Here is a 22,597-nt window from a genome sequence, read left to right on the forward strand (position 1 = left end):
TGGGCCAGTGTGCATCACGTGACGTAATTACACGGTTTGGCCGCTATGTCAAATTGGCTCCAGTTCTCTTTATACATCCATGGTCCTCCTCTGCCCCCTACCACCACTTCACACAGACTTTCCTTCCTCCTCCTGCCCTGTAGGTGCTGTTGAAGCATTTTAAACAGAATTTCAATAATGGATTTTTATAAATAATACTGAGATTTGGTAATGGTTTATTTCAACCAAATATTCTTTTTTTATATTTTGATCTTCCTCTTGCCTCTCAAAAAATAGAGGATCAACCTCCTCTGCCTCTATGGACCAGCCTCCACTGATTTATTTATATATATATATGTGTGTGTGTATATATATATATATATATATATATATATATATAAAAGGACAGAACAGTAATCAGCCATTTTTAGTAACCATATTAATGAAACTGTAATGTATTTGGTCCATGTGGTGCAGTGGCACTTAAGCTGAACATGCATACTGAACAGATAATACATCTCTAGTTAATGCCACATTTCCCTAATTACTAGTTCCAAGTAAATTGTTTCTTCTACATTTCAACTGAAGAAGAATCTCACTCATTTCTATGAAGTGTGTCTCATCAACTTGCCTTGCATGGCATGTGCCATTCAAAGAACCAAAGGCATCACCATAGTGATAATGGTGTTAGGTAAAGCCAAGCAGAATAACACTGATTAGGTTGCATATTATGCACTCTAAATTGAAGAGGAGGAGAAATTTAAATGCACAGCAGGTAATCTTCTGCTGGAGGAACAGACTCAGCTCAAAGCTCACCGGCTGGATCCTGTTCTTATTTTTCTGTAAATGTCAAGTGTTCTCAAAGGAGCGAATAGCAAAGCTCACTTTTTTCTTTTACAATAATATATGGTTTTCTTATGCTTATGAATGTTTTTCCATCTGCTCTATCAAACAGATGAAACATTGTAATGTATTTTTATGGAATGTTTTGCCATTGGATACAGTAAGGGGATATTCATGCTATTTTTGCATAACTTAGATTAAAATGTATTAAACTCACAAGAAAGTCTGGTTTTAGTGATTATACAACTGGGTGTTGTTGTTTATGGCTTCAACAGAACAGCACTTCAAAGAAAGCAACAGATTCTCACAAAATAATCCCCCTCTGGCTCAGTAATTATTTAAAGTTTCCCCTTAGAGAAATTTACAGACCTTTGCAGAACTCTCTCTACTGGATGCAACTCTTTACATGTCCACTTTTCTGTTTTACATCAGATACACATCATCTTAAGGAAGGAAGTACAATTATACTTAAGACAAACAGGGAGAAACAGAGAAATACATTTAAAAAAAAGCATGACTACAAGGACTTGAGCTAATTCCGCCTTTTGCCCTCTGTATTCTCTCAACCACTAAGCCCCAGGAGAGTTACGAATCCATGCTCTTCACATTCTGACCACCATGGTTAACTAACTTTTCCCACCAAGTAAGCAATAAAGGGCCCCTGTGTCCCTGTGTTTTCTTAAACTCTTTAAATATGCTCTTCATAAATGTAATTCTCTTCAAATATAGACCAGTACCAAATAACATAAGGGCTCAAATAAAGACTTCCGGATTAAATTGCAACATTTATGATATCTGGGGCAGGTATGGCAGTGTAACAGATTAGCCTGTATGCTTTACGTTTCTCATTCCATGATGGTACATATTTTATTCATAGGACTCATGAGTAAAATATGACGGTGTGGTATGTCATGAAATGAAAATCCTAGGATTGTCACTCACTTGCAAATCACACTCGTTTGTTGTAATCCTAGTTGTGTGCACTACGGATCACCCCTCTGGGCTTTAGTGGGTGTGCTGCTGACAGCATGGCCTGCTGGTGCACTGTCCAGCAGTAAAGGAAGCAGCAGTGGGATATTTCCAGTTGTCTTGAGGTGGCAGACTGGCAGAGAAACAGAGTGTAACAGAGAAGGTGATGGGAGAAGAAAGCTAGAACACTGAAGGGAGAAAGCAGAATAATAAAGTAGAAATGTGCAAATATTTGTGCAGCTCTTCCTGATGGGACAAAGCTTAAGTCAGAGAAGATAAGGATAATTTTTCACTGGACACGTAAGTCAGTTTTACTTGCAGACAGTACTGGCTGCTGTGACAGCTGTTTGAGAGTATTCCTTTAGTATAACTTCGTAGCTAGTTTCAGTGCACCTTAAATTTTCAAAATAAAACAACTATCATGTCTGCATTTCAGGTAGAGCAGATGACTTTTGCAACAGTTTGCCTGTACCAGACAATGAGACATCTTTTTTGGCTGACAGAAATTGTCATGTCAATCTTTTATTCTTGCGCTCGCCTGAATACAAGAAAAAATGACTTCCACTGAATGGTGAACAGTAAGATTTCAAGGTCAACTTTATTGTGACAGTCTTTGGTTGATGAAATTATTTATGAAAGCAGCACTATAAGTAGAATTGTAGAGTGGAAGCTGTGGGAGTAAGATGATAATAAAAAAGATTGGTGCAATTTTCAACATCACACATTCTAGGTCTGGACAAAGAGTGTCCAAAAATGTCATAAAACGTAACTTGCCAAAATTTTATACAGAATATGAAGAAAAATAAGAATAATAAGTATGGAGGATAAGTGTGCCTTTTCATTGCAAAGCAGGCATCCTAATAATGACTAAATCAGACATGGTCAAACAACTGAACAAAAAAAAACAACAGAACAAAAAGAAAAATTTCAGTTTTAATTTCAGATCACAGCGAAAAGATTTGAATCAAACATTATGGTGTAATCAGTGGGGTAAAAACATTTTGCCATTGGATATAGTATTGGGATATTTTTGGTATTGGTGCAAATCTTAATAACATTTCTTCCAAAAAAACATATGTTCCACAAACAAAGACTGACTGTTGTGATTGTACCACTGGATGTCGTTTATGGCTTTAACAAAACATTATTTCAAGGAAAGCAACAGATTATCACAACTGAACTACCCTCTGACTTGTTAATCATCTGAATTTCTCTCTGAAGCTACAGACCTTTACAGACATTTGCAGAACCACCAGGTTCCATAGATTAAAGTCCACTTTCCTTTTCTTCAAACAATGCAATATCCAAAAAAGACAAAACAAATTAATTTAATACAAAGGAAAAAAAATAAATAAAATAACACAAACAAGGCTATAAAGAGTAGAACCAAACCCCATTTACCCTCTATTCCCACAACCACCCGGCCCCAGGAGTTCCACTAATCCTGGCCCTTTACATTTTGACCAATGTGGTTTATTTAACTTCCCCTCCAGGTAAGCAATTAAGGGTCTATGTGTTTTGTCAAATGTAAGTTTCGTCAAATATATGTACAGAATGTACTGTTTAATTTTGGTACATCTTTCTTTTTTCATTGTATCAGAATAAGTTTGTTACAGTCATTAGACCATATGACAGGAGACTTTAGACCTGTGCTGAAATAACATATGTATAAGCTTTGGTTTTAATTATATATTTGGTCTTTGTCAGTGTTAGTCGGGAGTATACTGTAGTCATTTCTAATTGACTACAGTATACTCCAAACTAGCACCATTTTATTCTGGTTTATAACAGGATGGAGCTCAACTATAAAAAGCATTATGGAAGAACATATAAATGTAAAAATCATTTTTGTTGCCCAGATCATTTACAAATGAAATTGTGTTTTTTTAGCATTCCGATTTTCTTCTACCGCCCAGTAGTGGCTCCGACTTCCTAGAATTTTCTTTTAGCTCAATTTTATTTTGTGCTTTTGTCTTTTATTGTGTGGCACTTTGTGATATTTGATGTTTAAGGGAGCTGTATAAATAAACTTTACTTCTGCAGATGTTTAGAAACTCAACACAGGTCACAGCCATCATTCAAGCTAAGAGGAAACCTGGGAGTTTGAGAATAAAAAATGAGCCCCACGGTTTGTAAGTCACATTTCACAAAAGGTGCAACTCTTCTTGCACACAAACTGTCATTTCTGAAGGTAATTTTTCTCAGCTCACACCATAACTATGCATTTCTCATATGTGCATGTTCAACCCACAAACACAAAATAATTCAGATTAAACATTTCAGTACTGCAGAACTTAATATGACCAAGGTGTATTCAACTAACTATTCAGTGTAACCTGGTATATAAGATCAGTGATAGTGGCTCTGGTTCCACCTGTCCACCAACAGGGATTCAGTGCTGCCCTCCACTCTTGATCCTGCAGGCCACTGCAGTGATCAATGCTGCTCCCTTCCCACTTCCATCTTCTGACTTGTGGAAAGTCACCTTACACTGTGGTGCCAAATCCTGCAATGTCTCTTGCATGATACTGGAGAAACTTTGGAGAGAAGGTGGCAGGGTAGGAGGGATTTGAGAGGGGAAAGAGCAGAACAACAGAAGGATTTTTAAAGGGGTACCTAAATTTGAACAATTGTTACTTGAAAATCTCTCTCTGTACTCTTTGATGTACACCTTGTTCAAATGGATGGAAACACAGGCAGTAACTGTGGAAACTCCTCATTAAATTGAAAACTTCTGAACCTGGATTTAAGTCAATTTATGTAGCCTTGAACGATGTTTGAAAAAAAACATTAAAAAACATAAAAAACATTTCTTACTGAGGGTGCGTCTTATAGAGGGTGCCGTCTACTCCCACGGTGATGGAGAGCTGCTGCAGGTTGCGGTTCTGTCGTATCTTGTCAACCACAGCAGCTAAACCAGCACCACAGAGCTGGGCTGCACGGCGGGAGACCACACTACACACCTCCTTCACCAGTACACTGTCGTCACATGTGGAGCTAGTGAGACCCAGGTGCTGCAGAATGGAGCGGACCTGTCGCATGGCCAGGCGGTCACTTTGGGATCACAGAGAGTGATGGGGGTTATACACATGAGATAGGTGTGCTTAATCAACGGGTGATTGACACACCTACTGTACTGAAAAGGACTTTGTCATTAAAGCAAGTTAAATAACTTTGAATCACTGCTACTGCAAGGTTAGGTCATATGACTGTCCACTTATTGCGGTGGACAAAAACACCTTATCATGTACATCATCTTAAAAGATGTGCAGCAGTTAATTAGTTAACTGATTTACAGCACTGAAATAGTTTCTTTCCTGAAAGGATTCTTCACAGATTGATGCTTTTTTTTTTGTACTTTTATCATTGCAGCTCAGAGATAACTGAGGTGATTCTGTGAATAGAACATTTTTTATAGACTCAAGGACATCATGGTTAGAAATAAAACTCTTCAGTTATTGCAGTTATTGCCTTGGAGCAGAGCTTAAAGGTTTTTTCTCAATTACTTGAGCATGTTTTCTGAAATACCTACTTCACTCAAAACAGTTTCTTTCATCTTTCCTTTTGCATGAGTGAGCTGCTGTGCATCTCTGATTGCTGCCTGGTCCATGTTCAGGAAACCTGGTATCTATGTAAAACTCAGTCTGGCCCCCTGTGGTCCAAATGTGTTTGAGAACTGATAGTTCAGTAGCTGCACCTGTAAGCTAAATTTAACATCTCTGAAAGGTTACACAAATACATTTCAGAATGTACTTGTTAATGAATTAATTTTAGGATTAGGGCTGCAACTAATGATTATTTTCATCATTGTATTAATCTGTTGATTATTTTCTCGATTAATCGATTCGTCAGTCAGACTGTAAAATATTAGGAACTGGTGAAAAATGTTTGAAAGGTTGTGACTGTTGGCAGTTTTGCACCCAAAGATTTACATATTGAGCATGTTGACAAATGTGTCTGAGTGTAACACAGTTCATTGGAAAACCAATGGGTCCCATTTTGAAGGTTTACTCAATGCACGATAACTGTACTTGATTGAACTTAAATGAATTTGAATTCTGTGTTAAAGTAACTTATTATTGTATGAATACAGCCCTACACCACAACATGGTGCCGCATTGTTATTTAGTTGTAACTGTGGATTTGGAGTCGTACTGGCTCGATACACCTTAGAAAAGAACAATTACACACCAGACATAAGTTAAAAAGTTATACACCAGACAGGTGTTCAGAGATTAGAGATACAGTTGTATTCTTAAGTTCTGAAGTCTCAGATTCTTTTTACAAGGTCTCAGACCTCAATCAGCTCATTAGGCCTGAGTCATGTCAACATTAGGAAATGTCAGCTGGTGCCAGTTTCAAATACTCTGACTCTTCAAACCTTTTGCCAACACTCAGCAACCATGGGTCTAAGTAGCTCTGAAAATGAAAGTTACCGATGCCCACAATGCAGGGGAAGACTACAAGAAGATAGTAAAGTGTTGTCAGCTTGCAGTTTCCACAGTGTGAAATTTAATTAAGAGATGGCAGTTTAGGAGAATTGCAGAGGTCAAGATGATATCTGGAAGATCAAGAAAACTCTTTGAGAGAACTGCTCGTATGCTGGTCAGAAGGACAAATCAAAACCCTAATTTGACTGCAAAAAACCTGCAGGAAGATTTAGCAGACTCAGGAGTGGTGGGGCACCTTTCCACTGCACAAACAAGACCTTAATGGGAGAGTCAGTAGAAGAAAACTTTACCTGCATCCTCATCATAAAATCCAATGTCAAAAATATGCAATGGAACATCTACAGAAGCCTGATGAATTTTGGACAAGTGCTGTCGACCGAAGAAGTTAAAATAGAACTCTTTGGGCCACAATGAGCAAAGGTATTGTAAAAGAAAACTGAATAATAGGTTATCATTTGATGTATTCCTTGAATATATCATACATGTTTCAGATAGTGTTTAAGTTCAGTTTAGTGTTAGTTTGTGTTTCACACATGTTCTAAATTCCTCTGTGCTATGTCTATTCTAAACTTAGTTCTTTGCTGTGTAAGATGAGGCAGTTGTGTGTTTAACAGTTAAGTTCATTCTGTTATACCCTTACCTGAGCCAGTGATAAGATAAACTGTAGTTATGTAGATGTTTATGTGTAAAACTGATAAGCTTTAGAGGATAGTGTGGTTTGTCCTTAATTTAATATGGTAGTAATGTTATTTTGTGATGCTACTTGGTGCATGCTTATGTACTGTCATATATGGTCGTGAAGAAAGACTGTTCCTAGGTTAGCTGAACTTTTGACTTCTATCTGAGGGTTGGTTGCTGACCTGTAAGGTTAGTAAACAGATGTCTTAAATTAGTAGTAGCATTTAAGGGACTGGTTAAGTGCAAACCTTTCAGACAAAGAAAAGATAGCTAGGTGGTATGTATCTTTGTCTCTAGAACTATGATGCATTATACTTCTGATTGTATTATTTGATTACATTATTTCATAACCTGACAATGCTCTCTTTGTGTGTTTATTGAGTAATCAGCAATTTCCCATTACAGTATGTTTAGAGAAAAAAGGAGCAGCATCATGAAAAGAACACCTTGTAAACTGTTAAGCATGGGGGTGGATCTATCATGCTTTGGGGTTGTGTTGCAGCCAGTGGCACAGGAAACTTTGCACAGGTGGAGCGAAGAATGGATTCCACTAAATACCAGAAAATTCTGGAAGCAAACATCATAACGTCTGTGAAAAAGCTGAAGCTGAGAGGATGGCTTCTACAACAGGATAATGGTCCTAAAAATACCTCAAAATCCACCATGGACTACTTCAAGAGACGCAAGCTGAAGGTTTTGGAATGGCTCGCACAGTCCCCTGACTTAAATATAACTGAAAATCTGTGGGTAGATCTTAAAAGAGCTGTGCATGCAAGATGGCCCAAGAATATTGCAGAGCTCGAAGCCTTTTGCATGGAAGAATAGGAGAAAATCCCAAATACAAGAACTGAAAGACTTTTAGCTGTCTACGAAAAGTGTTTGCAAGCTGTAATATCTGCCAGAAGGCTGTTACTAAATACTGACTATGTAGGGTGCCCAAACTTTTGCACAGTTTGTTTACATAGCCTCTGGGGCTGGCAGAAGTGTGCAGAGAGGAGCAGAGAGTGCCTGATATTTACATGTAACTTCCAACTTCCAACTCATGTCATTCGGTCTCATTTGGCTTTGACACATCACTAATGTCCAGTCTTGTAATTGTGGTTTTGTGAGTACACGGCAAAATCTTACATGTATTCTATGTTCTTACCACACAGTTAACACAGTAAACAGGGGTGAGCTGAGGAGATTTGAGCCTAGAGTAATCTGTAACACGCACCTCTCAATCTGTGACAAGAACTTTGTCTCAAAGATGCCCCGGGTCTTGAGTCGATCAGACAGTTTGCCTCTGAACAGCAGGCCCTTAGCTGTAAAATCCATTAGAACATTCCTCACTATTTCTCCCAGGTACATGCCACTGATCATCTTCTCATACCTAAGAGAAAAAGACACACAAACTGAAAACTTTCCACAGCCACACATTGGTAATAATATCAACGTAAAATGTAATATCAACATACATACTAATAATACTGTTTACAGTTTCTATCATACTATAAAACTTGATTTAATTGTACAAACTCCACAATCGATCATCACTTTTTTTCCCCCAGAAAAAAATCTAATGAAAGCTCTTCTGATGAATGAAAGCTCGGAAAGCAAACAAAGGTATACTGGGAGCTTAATTGTCACAGAGGTGGGTTTAATTGGAGGAAACTATCAGGAGTTGTGATCGCTTGGAATCAATTATGTCCAGTGGTGTCAGCTCCTCTCATCGATGACATTTCATAAAGACAATTTCATAAGACAGTCCAGACCAGCTTCCTTCAAGAGGAAGCCAATGTTCTTGTCATGAAGAGCGCCCATGACATTAATATGTGGCATTCCAAATATGCTGAGTAGTGCAGGCAATGCTCATTTGAAACTGACTTGGAAATACTGAAATCCTTCTCAGTGTGTTTTCTGTGAGTGATGATGCTCTTCAAAAGTTTCATTTTTGAATAACAGATTCTATATACAGTTACATCTGTGTTTTTGATACAACAAGTGTATTTCAATTATTTTTCTGGTTAATAATGTAATATGTCTTGGTAGTATGTGTTGTCACAGAAAGTGACAAACTAGATGAAGCCTACAAAGTGAAAATCTCTCGAGGATGTGACAAGATCAAAGGTGGACAGGTATGGGCAGGCAGAGTTAACGCAAAGTTTGAATACATCAACTGTGACCCGGTAGCCAACAGCAGATCTGTTGTGCAATGAATGTATATAAATAGAAATCGTAGGTTATTATTAACTGCTGGAATAAAACTCTAGTACAGCTCAGGCAACGAGCACAATGAATCTGCCCACAATTGTGTTGGCAGCTTCTAAAGGACCTTGTTGCTATAGGAACTTTGGCAATAGCTCTATCATTGGAACGGGTGACTCCTCTGCAACATAAGCTGGTGGAGTGACTTTCTTTATGTCCTCTGGGTTTATTTCTGTTCCACTTTGCAGAACATTCCTCTCTCACCCACTGCACACACCATTGATATTGCAGCATTGCTCTCTACTAGTTTTTTCTCTTTTTTTGGCAATTGACTAGCACTATTTGCAATTTTAATTTCACTACTGCCAAAACTCTTGGTACTCTGGGTCCTTCGTACTAAACTACTTTAACTACTGGATAAACTACTCTGAAAACTTTTGTGTTGCAAAAAAAAGCAAATCTGCCCAAAAGCACCAGCACTTAGGCAACATGGCCTGGTCAACCACATTTTTAATGATAAACATTCTTTAATGGTCCTGCTTTGAATATGCTGCTACCTCTAATTAACACCTATGGTGTCCCTGTCCTGTTGCCTTCCAGGGATCTTATCAGAATGACTAAGTGAGCATTTACACGCATCTTACATGCAGTTAAAGATGATACTGGTAAGATTTTAATCTTACTCAGCACACTTTATATTACAACTGTTATTGCCTTAATCACATTAGGCAAGGCAAGGCAAGTTTATTTCTATAGCACATTTCAAAAACAATGCTTAATGTAAGTGCTTTACATTAAGCATAAAAGGCATCAGGACATAATGTAAAAGCAACACAAGGCAATAAAAAAAGACATTTAATTAAAATTAAAAAGTGTTAAATTGGTAGTAAAAATAAGTTTAAATAGAATAAGACAGACAAACAGGAGAGTAAACACGATCTAACTTTTAATTGTTCTTCCTTGGCTCCAAAAAAAATTATTTCAGTTTTATCTTTGTTTAGTTGAAGAAAATTCTGGCACATCCAGTCATTGATTTGTTCAATGCACTTACTCAGTGCTTATCTTGGACCATAGTCCCCTGGTGATATAGTTATGTAAATTTGTGTGTCATCTGCATGATTATGGTAACATATTTTGTTGTTTTCCATAATCTGAGCTAGTGGAAGCATGTAGATGTTGACAGAAGAGGCCCCAGAATGGAGCCTTGGGGAACTCTGCATGTAATTTTTGTCCACTCAGATGTAATTACCTATAGGCGCAAAGTAGTCCCTGTCCCTTAAGTAGTATTCAACCAATTTAGTATTGTGCCAGAAAGTTCCACCCAGTTTTCGAATTGTTCTAGTAATATGTTGTGGTTGACTGTGTTGCTGCTGTGTATTGCCTTAATAAACGTTAAGGCAATAATGGTCGTAATGCCTGATATGTAGAGCACATGCATACTCATGGAACTCCAGAAAAGAAAGTCTGTGATTCAAATTCTCTTTAACCATGGAGATATCATATAGTGGTCAATGGAATGCATGGCCATTAATTATTATCTCACCAAGAACCAATGCACACTGAGACTTGAGAAAAGGTAAAAGAAGGAACCTTAAAAAGAAAAGATAGCTGCCAAGAGAGGTAGTATTATAAACATTTTGTGAGAATTTAAGTTCGAAAGCGCTCACTGGGCAATGTAGCTGTAAAAGGATGAGAGCTGTGGGCTTCACTACCATAAAAGTATTTGCCTAAGTAGTGTCACTAACTCTAACGCACTTTCAGACTCCGTCTTGCATTCTTAAGGTAATCAGACAATGTATCAGAGCAGCACTGTGGTGCTGAACGGACAGCTTCCATAAAGTGCAATTCACACATCTTTTACTGCTGCAAAATTCTTTGATGCTGTTACTGAAGTTTTTATTGTCAAATATTACTGAATATTACTGTCTCTCTGGCTGTCTGTATCTGTCTGTCTTGGGCACCTTTGCTCTAATTCTCTAATACTCTAACTCAAATATACAGTGCTTGTGACTACATGTGATGCTGTTTGATGTGAGTTCTGGCACTTTTTGGTTGTTTTTCATATACATACAGTGACAGTAGATTACCCATCCAGTACCTCTGTTTCCCAGGGTTGTTAGAGCAATCATCGACAAAGCGATCAAACTGGGTAAAGAAGTCATCTAGTTCGCCATTGTCACCGAATGCACCCCACTCCATGTTGACACACATACGACCGTCATCACCCTCCACCACTTCTATGTTCTGCATTTCCTCCATGTAGCAGACATTGGTCCCTGTGCCTGATTTAAAGGCCGGAGAGTTATTACATTTACTTTCATATTTATAAAGAGACAAAGAGACTTGCTTCCAAAGGAAGGTGGGGAGTAGACAGACTTACCTACAATGAGTCCCACCTCACATTTGGGATCCTCATAGCCACAAGTCATCATGGTTCCCACCGTGTCATTAACCACTGCCACAAAGTTCAAGTCAAATTCCTGGAAGCAGTGACAAAAGACTTGCTGACAACTGTCGATCAATTCCATTAAAACACATTAAAAAAAACATTAAAACTGTTACAAGTAAAAGTGGCAAGTACAGTGACGATTGCTTACATGGAAATTATTATACTGGAAACACACTAATTGTAATACAAGACTAATTGTTTGCACTAATATCCACTCCGGCTATCATTCAGGACTGCTAACGAATAGCAGGCCTATCATTTTAAGTAGTTACATATCAAATGCACTGAAATTCATCCTGTTGGTTTGGTGTAGCCTCTTGCACTCATCACTGGAGAACAGGAGGTGACTTTGTGAATAGAAGTTTGTTTTTTTTGCCCTGATAATTACTTTAGTTTTACAGAATATCGTGATTGTAAATGTATGTCTGTATATGCATATACTGTATTTCTTTATTTCTAATTAGTTCCTCTTTTACATGTTTTGGTTGCTGTTTTGTTATTGTTATTTTTAGTACACTTTTATCATTCTTATTACTACATAGTGTTTGGTGGCCTCAGGTCATTCCTGGCATACCTATACCTTACCTAAATCTGAGCAGAGGTACTATAAGTCAAAATATCTGAAAACAGTTGAATGTAGCTTTAATAAAGGATTTCTGGTAAAAATAAATGAATAAATAAATAAATAAACACTGCATATGTTGAAAGACATCCTGAAACCTGCTTGGAAGGTCCAGATAATCTCCTGAGTTATATGGGGTTCTGTGTACAATATAGTAACCCTCAAGGCTGGTTGCTGACTTAACCCGTTATGGCAAGGGTTCATCCTTTAACTCAGATGAATGACTGATTAAATTTAACCTCTATTGACTTTTAAAATCAATAGCGGTTTCTTCATTGAAACCTAAGAAAGAGTTTCAGATTAACAATTAATAAAAAGAGTTCTAAGTTTGCAACTTAAGATCTATTTCATGGGAAAAAGACAAAATGAGGTTTAAATGTACATTGTTAAATGTCTTAATGTACACTGAAATTAAATCACAACAAATAAACAATTAGAGATTTAAAAAAATAAATAAATCATGGAATCTTTTTGTTTCAAAAAGTTTAATCTAAATTTTTTACTCATCAAAGTAGCCACCTTCTTCACATATAACAGCCGAACACACTTGCGGTATTCTTTCTACAATGGAAATCAAATCTTGTTTGGCAAGTTCTTCCCAACAGTGCTGCAGAAATTCCCAGAAATGTGATGCACTTGCAGTTTGGTTTGCTTTCACCCTTCTGTCTAGTTCATCCCAAACTAGCTTGACAACTGTGCAGGCCATTCCATGATTTTAAGCCTACCTTTTCTTCCAAGGTAGCAGTGGCACAGCCTGGAACTATGTTTTGGGATCATTATGTTGCTGTAGGATGAAACCCTGACCAACTAGGCCTAGACCAGAGGGGACTGCATGGCTCTCAGAAATGCAGTGGTAGCCCTTTTGGTCCAGGATGCCAGTTACTCTGTGCAAGTCGCCAACTCTGGATCCAGCAAAAGAGCCCCAAACCATCATGCTTCCTCCTCCATGTTTTTATACAGACAGAGGCTTTGTAAGTAATTAATAAAAGGTTGGGACACTTGTAGGAATTGTTTGCATCAAATTTCAAAGCTTACTTTACATCCGTTGCTACAGAAAGCTGTGAGTTGTTAACCCATTACTTGATACTCCAAAATTTACATTATTTTTCAGCTTTTGGTAATCTAAACTTTTTTTTTCTGGCAGTTTACCGCTTACTTTTGTACCATTTAAGGTTATTCACTGGACTTCAGCTACTTAAACTTTAAATAAAAACTTGAAAAATGGGGGTGTCCTAAAACTTTTGACTGGTGGCATACACTTAGGAAAACGTAATTAAAATAAAGTTCTATAAGGAAATAGAGATGATCAAACAAAGAGGAAATAAATGACTGAGAGCAGTGTATACTTCATTTTCAATGACAGCAATTCTACAATGTCTTGAGACATGCACTCTGCTGCAGTCACTCCTTGACACTGACTAGTGTATGTGAATCTTTAGGTAGGTGGATTGCTACTGTTATAATCAATGTGAGAAAGGAGGCTAAATGTAAGACAGGGTACACACTGTTGTAGTGTGAGTAAATATAAGTCAGTGTAATCAATATTCTCTACTGTGGATAAACTTTGTATTATTTTCTTGAAGTGTCAACATTCACAGGCCGTGTTTCTCAATAAAATTCCTGAGAATGTATTTGTGATGTGTGTACTAACCCCTCTGCAGCGGACAGCATCTTTGAGTAATGTAACAACATCCTCTCCCACACAGCCGCTAGCTTTGAAGCCTTTGGTCCAGTTCAGAAGAATGCCCTGGAAAAAGGACAGCATTAAATTATGTGTGTGTGTGATTGCATTCTTTATTATAAAGTTGGTTGGCCTTCCCTGACTGAGAGCCGTCATAATCATTGGTACTTATTTATCTACAAGGCCATTAGTGGGAAATTGACATTTTATATCTCATCCCTGCTGCTCTGGCTCTCTGGCCCATACTTAACATGCTCCAGTGACTGGTTGACGCTTCAGAAACCCCAAACATGTAGGAATGACTTCCTTTGCTGTTAGCGCAGCAATCTCATGGAATAATCTGCAATGTCACATCAAAATCAAAACACCTGTACCTCTGTAACTTCAAGAAACTTGTCAATAATTGTTCTCTGCCTGCTTGTGATTGCTTTCATTGAGCCTGCACATTGCACATTGTCTACTTTCCGTTTTATTGATATGTTTGTCCATCCTTGTTACTTTCCTTGTGATTTCATCTAAAAGTAAAAAAAAGTGATTAAAATGTAGCCACAGTCTAATAATGCTCATGCACTGTGATTTTCTGATGTGTTCACATACAGTCTTTGTTTCTGATCAACCAGTACAAAGTGGTTTGATTAAAGTACTTTGCAGTTTCTCCAGTTGTTTGCACACTAACAACAAAATATAACATTTTTTAAATGCTGAATTTTCTCACTACATACTTTTGCCTTTTAAGCAATATAATTGGACTTATCTTCATAAATCAAAGTGCAGACACATGTAGTGCATTCACATGGCAGGAGCTTATTTGGGCTTCATCAATAGATTTTTGGTATTTTTGTGACTTGAGGCACAGTGGAAGTGCACAGGTCAAACAGTGGTAACAGGGTTTGGCCTTTACAGCCAGACTTATTTACTAAGCATGTTGTAAATTACTGTCAAAGGCCCACACTTTTGCATCACCACAATTTTTTAATTTAGCAGGGTATTTAATAAGACTACAAATGTAAACAACACGAGTCACAGGTCATCTGATTTGCATAAAATGCCTTTAAGCAAGAGGTAATGCCAGACTGTCTTCACACTCGTTGCGCAAGTCTGGAAAGGAATGGAGCGCATTTATTCATCATGCAAGAGAAACACTATATGTGAGGAAACAAGAGTTAAATATCCTGATGTTGTCAGCTCAACAAAAAGATCAGTGATTGAGTGAGTTCTGAAATCTGTGGTGAAACTTCTGAACTCCTTGGACAGGACTGTTTTTGTAAATAGATAATATAAGAATTTAACAGTCTACTTAATAACTATAACTGGCTGCCTCAATCAAATCACACTGGACTGGAGCTGCTGGGAGCAATTAAAAGTCAGGAAAAATAGACAGGAGGGACCTGAAAAATATCAGACTGTTGCATTCCTGCGCTTTTGTCTTATGTTGTGTTGCAGAGCAGAAAGCTCTGCTAAAGTCACTTGTCACTGTAATGCATCTTTCTCTCACTGTTTCTCTCTGCTGTACTCTCTCTCTCTCTCTCTGCTAAATCAGTGTTGCAGATTTTACACCTGCTTTACACCCAGATGTTAAATTTCAAACGTCATTAAGATAAATAAATTAACTAGTTTTTCACCAAAATAATTTTGCAGGCTAATTACCAGCCCTTTAACCAAACCACAGATTACAAGTGCTTTCCTTCACTAAATCATCAACATGAACCTTTCCTATACTTGACTGGATGTATGTTCCATGTGGTGGGCTGTCCTCAGGTTTGGCTTCATGTTTTCAAGCTGGAAAAACAAGGCAGCTGATCTGAAAATGTTACATTTCACATATACAATCCATTATTCTGTAAAAACAAATGGCTGAATTATGCATTGTTTTAAACATTAGAAAGTTAAGAGGTGTTGATTCATGGGTTACTTCAAATTCATAGTGCAGTGCTTCACATTGTTGTCATAAGCTAAATGATAATCCCCATAGTTCACTGATTGCTCCCACTTTTCAAGTTAATATGTCATTGTGAAAACCGTGCTTTTACAATTTACACTGTTTCTACAATGAAAGTGTCTCAGCCGTGTTTTTCTGTCGTCCGTGCCATGTGCATCTGACGAACAGAAAGCTTCTATGTTAATCAATTCAGCTTTCTAGTCTGTCAAGTCTATTTTCCTCCATTTGTCCTCCTTATTGCTGTCATTGTATATTGGGCTTTGAGCACTTCCAAAATGCGGGTGACCTATGCTCAACACTTTACCTGAACGCCTCCTGTGTAGACACACAGACAAAGCTCTTGCTGCTGCTGCTGCTCTGCTAAATGTGCTTTCTGTGTAGACACAGTGTTAGGCTGGCTTTTTGCGCACCTCGTCACAGTGCGCTGACAGGTTCAAAGAAGAGAGTACATTCCATTCTGGTTTCTCTACCTAACAGACTAATGTTCTTTTACAGAAGGTCAAGAGCCATATGGTATGAATGTATGGCCAAAGAAATAATGAAACAGCTTAACATGCCAATCATGGTGACCGACAAGGTAGATAATGTTGCTTTTAGGTCAAATTTCCACTCCATGTCCCTGTGTTTTCTAAGTGTAGTGAAACAAAGTATTTTGAAGGACAACTGTCTATGCAATAACTACATGTGCAACTAAAATTCAGTAGTAAAAACATTGTGTTTCACTTATTTAGAGGATAGACAGTAGTGTGTAGTGCATGAAAATGGGCAAAAATACAGGTAGATTCAATATGACAAACAGTACCAGTCAAATGTTTGGACACAGTTTCTCATCCAAGAGAATGGGAACTGTTGCCTGGTACTGCATGTAGGATAGCTAATCCTCCACTTTTAAGGAATATTGAGTAGCACATTACCTGATCCAGTTTGCTTTGTTGACAGGGGAAGGAGAATGTAAATCCCAGAGGTAAGGATGCTCCTCTCATGCCCATATATTCCAGAAAGTCGCTGATGCAGTACACAATATGGCTGAAAAGCTGGAACACAAGAGTCAGAGAATACAAAAAAATGTACAGAAATATTAGCAGGTTACAAACAATGTATCTTTCTCTATCACATATGTTACCTTCAGTTTTGCAAAATATACAGTACACAGTATTAAGCAGTTACACATGGTATTTATAAATACCAAGTAAGAAATATCAGTGCAAGAGGGGAGAAAAGCATGTTGCTATACAGTAGGTGACTATTGAGTTCCATTCTCTCTCTCTAGTGTTATTCTCAGTGTACTGTGTGGAGCAAAGATCTCACAGAATGAATCGATATTAGGCGATATTACTTAGAAACTATACAACATGCTATGTGAAATGATAACTACCATACGTGTCCCTTAATCAACAACAACATTAATAAGAACATTTTTCTGTACTATGTCTATCCTCAAGAGAAATATCTTTATAAGCAAATTGTATTTAAAGGGGACCTATTATGCTTTTCCTTATTTTCAGATATACATATAATGTCACGTTGTCGGTTGTTGATCTTAAAAGTGGCCGATGTGTTAAATAATGATGTAAACGTATGTAGCAGTAATCACTGTGTGCAAAAAGCACTGGCTTCAGACTGCTCTGAATGCTAAGTTTCCATAGGTTTTTTCTACTTTTAGCCCAAACCAACATCGGTTTGTGATGGATTTCTTTATATGGACATTTGCTCCGTGCACAGTGAACGAGTCCGCTGCTCCGCTCCGGGAGTAGTTACACCAAACCATGACTCCATTACACAGCACAGCAAAGTTAAATAAGTAGTTTACTTGTTGGAGGTGAGCTGGTCGTCTGCAGCTCTTCATCAAACCATCAAACATCATCATCACCATGGCTGTTTCTGCTTGTACTATTCCTCCCTGCATTATTTCTAACTGATCCGCTGAACAAATAGCTCCAAATATCTCCATATATTGTTGTGTCGACCAGTTTTTAGTGCCACTAATGCAGCTCTGCTAATTCAGTGAGGAACACGTCTCCTGTTATTTAGTCATTTAAAAGCTTTTAATTTGAAGCAGTGAAGCAGGAAAGGTTAGGTTTGCACTGACGGTAACCTTACACAACTCTGATACGTAAAACTGGCTAATCAGGACAGAGTGGGCTCATCTGGATGGGGGCCTTAAAGAGACAGGACCTAAAATGGAGTGTAAAGAGAAACTGTGCACACTGAGGGGCTGCATAAAGGGTCGGTATAAGATAAATAAGTAATTTTGTGAACCGTGAATCAAGCGAAGCTACACTAGTGGGGTCCAAAAATAAAAACTTAGAGCTGAAATGAGTATAATAGGTCCTCTTTAAAATCAAATATAAAACAATCAAATTGGTGTTCAGTGCAATGAACTGTGTTCCACTGTTGCACATTAAACACATCACATTACAGCTTTTATAGTAATTACTTTTTGCTTGCATGTGAAATACTTAAGAACTTGTTTTGAAGATATTTTACCTCTTCCCCTGTGCCCTGCATGGTCTCCTGTGGGATACTGTAGATCTTGTGGTGCATATCTACTTTGTGTCTCTTTCCACTTCGTACTCGCACCAGCAGCACCCTAAAAGTGGAGCCCCCAAGGTCCAAAGCCAAGAAGTCGCCATGCTCTGATGATGACAACAAAGAGAATAACCCTGAATACATATATGAAAGCCTTCAAGAAAAGAGGAAACTTAACTTAAAAACAAGTCGGGGGAGGGTCAGTTTTTCTCTTAAAGATACCTGTTCCATCCGGTGTGGACCGGACATAGGTGGGAAGCATCTTCACAGTCGCCTGTTCATAGGTTTGCTTCGACAGGCCTCGCACCATCTCCTCACTCATTCGCTTCTTCACCTCCAGCAGCTGCTCACGACTCAAACGCAGGGTGTCAAGGATGCCCTGACGCTCTGCATGTTGAGCAGCAAGACGGTAGGCTACAGCTGTTACCATGGCTGCACCTTTCCCACTGCCAACCTCAGACCTCAAAAAACGCACATCGCAGTCAGGCACAAGTCGCCGTACCATTTTGTTGAGCCTCCTGTGAAACCTAGCCAAAGGAGATACGTTCCATTAACTCTTACACAGGCAGGGTTAACGAATGTTTAAGGTGTAATAATGCCAACTTACATCACGTCTTGAACAAATGCAACAAGATAGCTCATTATGATGGAAAAATTGCATTACTAAACTCTACTGCCTTTTGATTTATTCTTTTTAGACTGCTTTTGTTCCTCATCAGAAAATACAACATTATCAAAACTTACAATGTTATCAATTTTAACAGTTTGTTTGCAAAATAAAATGGTTGTTAATTCTTTTCCACTTGACAAATCAACATTGTGCCGTCCTTTGATTGTTATGTTAGTTACCCATTCCAATGGACAGAAAAGGGACCAGGTTGGTATTAAATAATGTGTATATGCTGTGCACTTTCACACTCGCAAGAGGATGTAAGCTATTGAAGCTACTGAAAGCTATATTGACTATACTATGACCTTCTCTCTCGCTCCACTATCACACAAGCCTTTCAAAATAGAAATGAATTTACCTTCTAACCCTTTGTTGCACAAACAATATCTCCTGTGTCAATAAGCCTTCATCACAGGCCACATTATGGAGTGTGAAACAGCCTACTGGGTAGATTTTTACACTTTAGCTGTGAGTGCTCGCTTCTTTATAAGGCACAGTGTTCTTTGCTGCTCGGTTGATACTGGGCAAGCAGGAATGGCAAACAGATAGAGCATCAGCAACAAGTAGGCAATAGATAAACAGTTAGACAGAGACACATGGCAATTGTCAACTGAAATAGTAACTGATAAAATGCCGAGGCAACTAGGAAATCTAGCTGGCATATAAAATTATTCACCTCCCATAGATTTTTATGTGCTTCTTTTGTTTGTTTGTTTTACACTGAATGTGGAAGTAATAAGGATCTTTTGGCACTCCATTATATATAATATTTCTGACCTCATACAGTCCATAAGCTGTTTGCCTGACTGTATTGACTTCTGACCATGCAGAGGCTGACACAATGAATGTTCACCATGTGTCACATGGGTTTCCTCTGTGTACTCAGGAAAATGTAGGTATACAGAATGAATAGTGAATGTGTCCATTCAGCAGTGATGGTAGTGATAGTATTCAGCAGGGATGGAAGTATACTGTGTACCAACTGCCACTATTATTATATATTATAATAATATTAACATACAATAATTACTTATCAATTACCACATTGTTGAGGTTGACATTCAATCTTGTTTCCATTTCCCACCTGTACTGAAATTCACTTTAAGAACAAAGCTCCGCAGAAACGTATGATCCTTCTACTCACAACGATTAAAGCAAGAAAAGATTTGTGAGCCTGAAAAGTTGTCTGGCAGGAAATGTGTACAATGTATTGAATTAAGTATTATATGAATTTAAAGCTACTGTATGCTTAAAATCAGGCATGGTGCCTAAGAACTTCAACCCCTGTACTCAACAGTGCTCAGCTGTATGTGTGTATTTATGAAATACACAGATGTGATGGTGCTCAGGATGACTTACTCTGGATGATTTTTGTAGACAGAGCCATCCACTCCAATAGTGGCACGCAGCTTCTCAGCTGCTTTGTTATCCCGGATCTGCCGAAGTAAAGCCACTAGGGTGGCAGCACATAAGTGTGCGGCCCGTGTAGATACTATCTGACACACCCTCCGAGTGGCTATGCAGTCCTCTAGAGACGGGTCCAGACCCAGGCCCCGGAGCACCTTCTCAGCACTCGCCACACCTTCCTCGTCTCTGCAGGTAAAGAAAAATAGAAATCACTATCTCTGTAACTTTGACTGCTTAGAGCAATTCTGAACACCATAGACAATTATTGTTATTACAAATAATGGATGGATGGAAAATTTAAAACTTATTATCAACACACCCTATATTGAAATGTTGGTGTTAAGCTCATTTAGCACGTAAATTATTGCTTTATGCCTACTGCGATTCTTCACTGGCCTACAAGTAAGATGATATTAATTTAATTTTAAAGGAATGCAAACTAATCTTCTCAGGCCTTTCTTACTTTTGCATATGAAACAGAGGGAGGAGAAGACATTAAGCATGTTCCTTGAAGTATTTAGGTTAGCAATTACCAACTTGACTACCATATGCTGATACTGTCTGTGGAGTCCTACCATTCATTCAAGTGGTACAAAACCAAGTCAGAGTAAAACAACTTTTGTTGTGAAGTTGGAAGGTATATTGCAGTTTTTTTCCGTTATAACCTCTGTTCACACACATGGACTCAGCCCTGTAGGGCAGGCACAACAGGCTGCCATTCACTGTGTACTGAATCTCTACATAACATCCTGGTTTCACCTATTGCAATTCTAAGGGTCAAAAGTCACCCAGCAAAGCCTAGAGATAACCAATCGTGCTTGTTAAACAGAAGCCTAGCTGTTTTGTGCATCACTCAACTACATAAAATACTTCAAACAAAATAGAAGAAAAGCTGATTGTCTCAGTCAACGGCTGCCATACTCAATATAAATATATATTAAATGGGCAACCAGGACTTGAATAAGAAAAACATTCCACGCAAACAATTCGCTCAGAAAACAAATTACTTCATCATGCCCCAGCGTAGTGGCAACGGAGAAAAAAAAAAGTACAATCAGAGCTGTGTAGGTAAATTACATGTTAAATAGATTCACAAACTTCAGGCTTGTGAAAGGCAAGAGAGCCTGCTACTTTGAGTCCATGTGTGACCAGGGTGTTAGAGGACACTCTGCTTCATACAACACCGCTATTATCACTACTGCATCTGAGTTTCTCAAACACACATACTGTACACAAACTAACTTGTCATTCTCGATGGCATAGATGTAGCTGGTGTTGAAGCTTCCAGTGGTAAGGAGCTCTGCTGTCGTCTTTCCCTGGAACAGCAGCTGCGCTTTGGCCATTCTCACCAGGATGAGACGTACAAGTTCTCCCATGTACATCCCACTGATCATCTTCTCAAACCTGCACATTAACAAGCAGAAAAGAACAACAAAATGATGTCACATTCATATTTACTATTTTTTTCAAGTAATTAGGTTATTGGAGTTGCCTACTTACCAAAATACTATGGATATATACAGTATATGCACATACAAACATAAATGCGAGAAATTCACAGCCTAGCAGATGAACTTTTTAACATGTAAAATCCTCATCATATCACTCATGTTAAGTATTACAAAGCCACCCCCTGATACATCTGTAAAGAGGAAACTTCTGAATAAGCCCTTTCACTCTACTGGCCATAACCAAGATCTGAGGATGCATTTAAATATACAATCAGTTACAAACATACAATCTGTGACAGTGCAACATTTCACAGTTTTTCTTACTTCATCAGTATCAAATGATGTATCAAAACTCCTGCGTGATACTTAACACTGCAGTAGACCTTCAAGTATCAGAGGTCAGCAGTCAGAATTTGACTGGCAGTAATAAGACAAAACAATGATGTTATTAATTACGCTGATGAACACAGCTGCATCTTTGCTAACAATCAGCATCACAAGCTTGTTAGTCTAATATTTCATTAACATCACTTGTCAATCAAAAGCTACAAAGACTCAGGCCCTGTTTACAGCTGGCATTAACATGCGTCTTGAGTGATCCGATCACAAGCGGACAGCTTTAAGTACATCTGTTCACACCTGGTATTAAAATGCGTCTCCACTTGTGTCAAATATACAATGCATTGTGTGTCCCCTCACAAAAATCAAATGCCCATCCTATTGATTTAACAAATAGTGTTAC

General features: G+C 38.2%; 1 protein-coding gene across 1 annotated transcript in view; it reads right to left on the reverse strand.

Moving 5' to 3' along the window:
- Positions 1-2,370: 2,370 nt before the first annotated feature.
- Positions 2,371-22,597, reverse strand: part of hk2 (hexokinase 2) — a 46,378-nt gene continuing 26,151 nt past the window's right edge. The window contains exons 8-18 of the mRNA XM_042420546.1: positions 21,647-21,808; positions 20,357-20,590; positions 18,550-18,854; positions 18,286-18,434; positions 16,713-16,832; positions 13,830-13,925; positions 11,488-11,587; positions 11,206-11,389; positions 8,137-8,292; positions 4,609-4,845; positions 2,371-4,328 (exon numbers count right to left, since the gene is read on the reverse strand). Of these exons, the coding sequence (XP_042276480.1) occupies positions 4,184-4,328; positions 4,609-4,845; positions 8,137-8,292; positions 11,206-11,389; positions 11,488-11,587; positions 13,830-13,925; positions 16,713-16,832; positions 18,286-18,434; positions 18,550-18,854; positions 20,357-20,590; positions 21,647-21,808 (1,888 nt within the window). The 3' untranslated portion in view covers positions 2,371-4,183. The remainder of the gene's footprint in view (positions 4,329-4,608; positions 4,846-8,136; positions 8,293-11,205; positions 11,390-11,487; positions 11,588-13,829; positions 13,926-16,712; positions 16,833-18,285; positions 18,435-18,549; positions 18,855-20,356; positions 20,591-21,646; positions 21,809-22,597) is intronic.

Source organism: Thunnus maccoyii, chromosome 9 (assembly GCF_910596095.1).
Source record: "Thunnus maccoyii chromosome 9, fThuMac1.1, whole genome shotgun sequence".
Lineage (NCBI taxonomy): Eukaryota > Metazoa > Chordata > Actinopteri > Scombriformes > Scombridae > Thunnus > Thunnus maccoyii.